General features: G+C 41.7%; 1 protein-coding gene across 1 annotated transcript; it reads left to right on the plus strand.

The window, feature by feature from the left end:
• Positions 1-177: 177 nt before the first annotated feature.
• ccdc97 (coiled-coil domain containing 97) lies at positions 178-3,660 on the plus strand (the record flags this gene model as incomplete). Its single annotated transcript, XM_076267087.1, is given in 3 exon segments — positions 178-937; positions 3,011-3,259; positions 3,570-3,660. Coding segments are annotated over 3 exon segments (839 nt in total), but the record flags the coding sequence as incomplete, so codon positions are not given.

Here is a 3,660-nt window from a genome sequence, read left to right on the forward strand (position 1 = left end):
ACATTGAAGGATGTCAATGTAGGGCTATTTCTCGTATTTCGCATATTCTAGTCTACTTTAATGTCGCAAGCTGCATGCGCATTTTATTTATTGGTTTGTTGCGGTGACGACGGGAATCCCGCGGAACTTAAAATCGTTGGAACTGAACTAATGGGGAAATAAACAAGGGCGTACCCAGCTGTTCTGAGGAGCAAACGCACCAGCACTCACTTCTCCCTCCGGACAAATGCATGTTTGCTTTCTGAAATGGTCCATGTGATGTTTTTCTATAACCTTTGAAGTCTATGTGTTTGAGAGGAAAGAAATTGTTAGCACAAAAAGAAGCAGTAATGCGAGCTGTCGGTATATCGAAGAGCGAGCTGTCTGGCTGATTTTGTCTGCTAGCGTAGCTAGGTAGCATAACATTAACGTTAACGTTGTAATCTAACGTTAGTAACTATGTGGGGAGAAATTGAACCAGAATCAAATTCTTTAGCTGCCGAGAAAAGTAGTGGTGAGTCTGGACTAGCATTAGATCAAAGTAGCGCTTGCTCTCTTTCTGATTCAAAAGGGTCGAGTAGTGGGAATGAAGGTTGCCCATCACCTAACAAGGCACAAAGTCCTGCAAGGTGCGAACATCCCACATGTTTCAGTGACATGATAGAGGCTGTAGCAGTCAGTGGCAGTCCGGTGAAAAGCCAGCAGATCGGGGACCCTGACCTGACACTGGAGGAGAGAGGACAGATCTTGCTGGAGCTATATGAAACCAAGCCCTTGGTTTTCCTGGAGCGCTACCAGGCACATCTGAAACCGGAACACCTGGACGCCTTCTCTCACGTCAGCGGCGACTTCAGGGCTCAGCACTACTTCAAAGAGGTGCAGAGGCGTGCAGGCAGTCAAACTAACAGGACTAGAGTTCGCAATCACCGGTATGCAGCTCTAAGGGCATTACAGAAAGGTATGTCATCCCAACAAACATGATCCATTTAGTGCTGCCTCTAACGACTAATTTTCTAACGACTAATCTTTCGACTAATTTTTCGATTAGTCGACTAATCTAAACGACTATTTTTTTTAAAAATCAAGTGTTTGTTATTTTGTTTTGTCCGTTTTATTTTGAACTCAACTAAAGGGAAAACGTAAAATATATACTGTATCACCCTACTTTTGTTAGTTTGTAAGTAAACTGTTCAAAAACAATCTGTATTAATAAAAAACACCCATTTAAAATGCTACCTTCAGATCTAATGTCAGACCTTTGATAGACTTTATTTGTATGCCAGTGTTGCCATGGACATAGACAACTTCTTTGACCTGTGGTCATGGCAGACTTTGGGGTCATAGGGCCCACCTACATGAACCCACCTCCCATCAAATTATCATTATATCACATCACAATTATTATTGTTATGCTATATTGCTATACATGCACTTCAAAGCAGCCAGTGTTTAAAGTGCTAACATTGTTTAAAAAAAGTTTGTGAAAACATACACATCAGAGGACTGCTTTACTAATGTAAAATATAATTACAATAGTTCCATTGCTTTTGCCTGGTTGCATGATAAAGACTTCTCAAAACAACAGCAATTATATGGGTGTCATCGTTTTGGGATGTTTCCCTCATGCAAGCATCATACACTGGTAGGCAAATGGAAAGAATATTGACATATTTAATTATGCCACAAGCTTTTGGCCACGTTATTCAAATTTGACTATACAATAGGCCTACTCTAGATAGTGTATTATAGTCTGTGCTCTGTTTTTATGGAAGTTGCACAAATCCACATTGTTCTATTAAATGTAGTTTCATAATTAAATAGCCTTCCAACAGGTTGAATTGGAGCTTTGCTACCAACGTTATCAAGTGGTTTCAGTTTCTATCGCGCATTGAATGAACGCTCATACCACAATTTAATTGTATGCCTCTATGTTTGATGACACAAAATTAGCAAGTATTTCCTACTGATTGCAGAAACGTTTGTTTTCTTTTTCTGTCGGTCCGCGGTTCCTTGATCAATTGCGCAGCAAATTATCAGACGAAGCCCCGGGAATAATTTCTCTCCGCGGCTCCGGACCAGCAGTGTCCACGTTACGGCCGGTGCTGGTCCGCGCGGCCCATAGTTCGAGAAACGCTGGACTTTGAAAGGCGACAGTAGTTGAGGACTTTGCAAATGAGCAACATCAGCATGTTCAAAACAAATAGGCTACAGGCACTTTGCGCGTCTTACCACATAGGTTACCTCACTTTATCAGTTGGCTTGAACGCTAAAAAAAATATGAGTCGTGACTTTACGCGCACCTTGATTGTTGATATCACGGGCGGCGGCATGTTCGTTTTAACTTTTTTTTTTGTATAAATGAATTACAGTAATGACACGCCGTTGCGTTGTCAACGTGAGACACTCTTCACTTCATTTATTTCAATTTCCACAATACTACTGTATATTAGTCAGAGTCTGGACTAGCGTAACCTACTAGCTCCCCCCACTTAGCTCTGCCTAATAATGAATTGCGCTGAAAGCAGGCAGGCACGCAGTGTGCATAGCTGGGTTTAAAACATGACTGCCAAAGTCTTAGTAGCCTGTTTAACATCCAAAGACAGTCATTGTACTTTTCAAGAGTTAATAACATAGAGTTAATATAACAGTGAGCCGTTTGAGACCAAAAATAAATAGGTGGTCAATAGTAAAACGACTCTTCGACTAAAAAAATTGGCGTCGACTAATTTTCATGGTCGATTAGGTCGACTAATCGCGGCAGCACTAGATCCATTTTATGAAATTTTACTTGTAGCCCAAAAGTAAACTTTAAAGGTCGTGTCACTTTATTTTATAGCACATTTAAAAACAGAGTTGGCCCATTTAGTGCTTCACAGTTGATGAGGTTGGACAGAACAAAACAAGACAAAAAGAAACATTTGAGAAAAACGTTATTTTGTCACCTAATTTGATGTGAAACTGATTTATATCAACCAGTTGGACAAGTCATTCATAAAACACTGTTGTGCATTTCTTCCTTTGTCAAATACAGAAGGTCAGTATTTTAGCGAGGAGCAGATGCGCATTCGGGAACCGCTGCTGTATGAGCAGTATATCGGCCAGTACCTGAGTGAGGAGGAGATCTTTCAGCGCTCCCAGGATGCAATGCAGAGGGGACCCGGAGGCCTGGCCGACCTGCTCATCGACTCCTACCAGGAACGGGTCCTGCAGGGCCGTCTGCAAGAGCAGCAGGAGGAGGAGGACTGTGCACAGGAGGAAGATGATGAGGAGGAAGAGGATGGTGAGGAGATTTAAAGCAGCTGAAGCAAGTGTGTGTGTGTGTGTGAGAGAGAGAGAGAGAGAGAGAGTGAGTGTAGGGGCTTTGGTTTTAATAAAAAGCCATTAGACTATTGACCCTTGTGTGTAATTTTTGTCTGTGCATTTTGTTCGACACAGAATGCAACTCCATATAGCATTCTTGAGGATGAAAGCCTTACCAAGAAAGTGTTTTTTGATGGTTATCTAGAAACTTAAAGAGAAAAAAAACACATTTTTATAGTCAGGAACAACAATAATATACAAAGTCACATTTTAATTTTGGTTCTTGACAGGACATGGCCGACATGGAGAGCAGGATTGGGAGCCTAACGCTCAGGAGAAGGCCCTCCTCAAGGAGGAGTTTGTCAGCCAGATGCAGCAACG

The sequence above is a fragment of the Alosa pseudoharengus genome, unplaced genomic scaffold (genome assembly GCF_046254945.1).
Source record: "Alosa pseudoharengus isolate Yale_2024_CS ecotype anadromous, Long Island Sound unplaced genomic scaffold, YU_APseudo_1.1 YU_APseudo_1.1_scf_4, whole genome shotgun sequence".
Classification (NCBI taxonomy): domain Eukaryota; kingdom Metazoa; phylum Chordata; class Actinopteri; order Clupeiformes; family Clupeidae; genus Alosa; species Alosa pseudoharengus.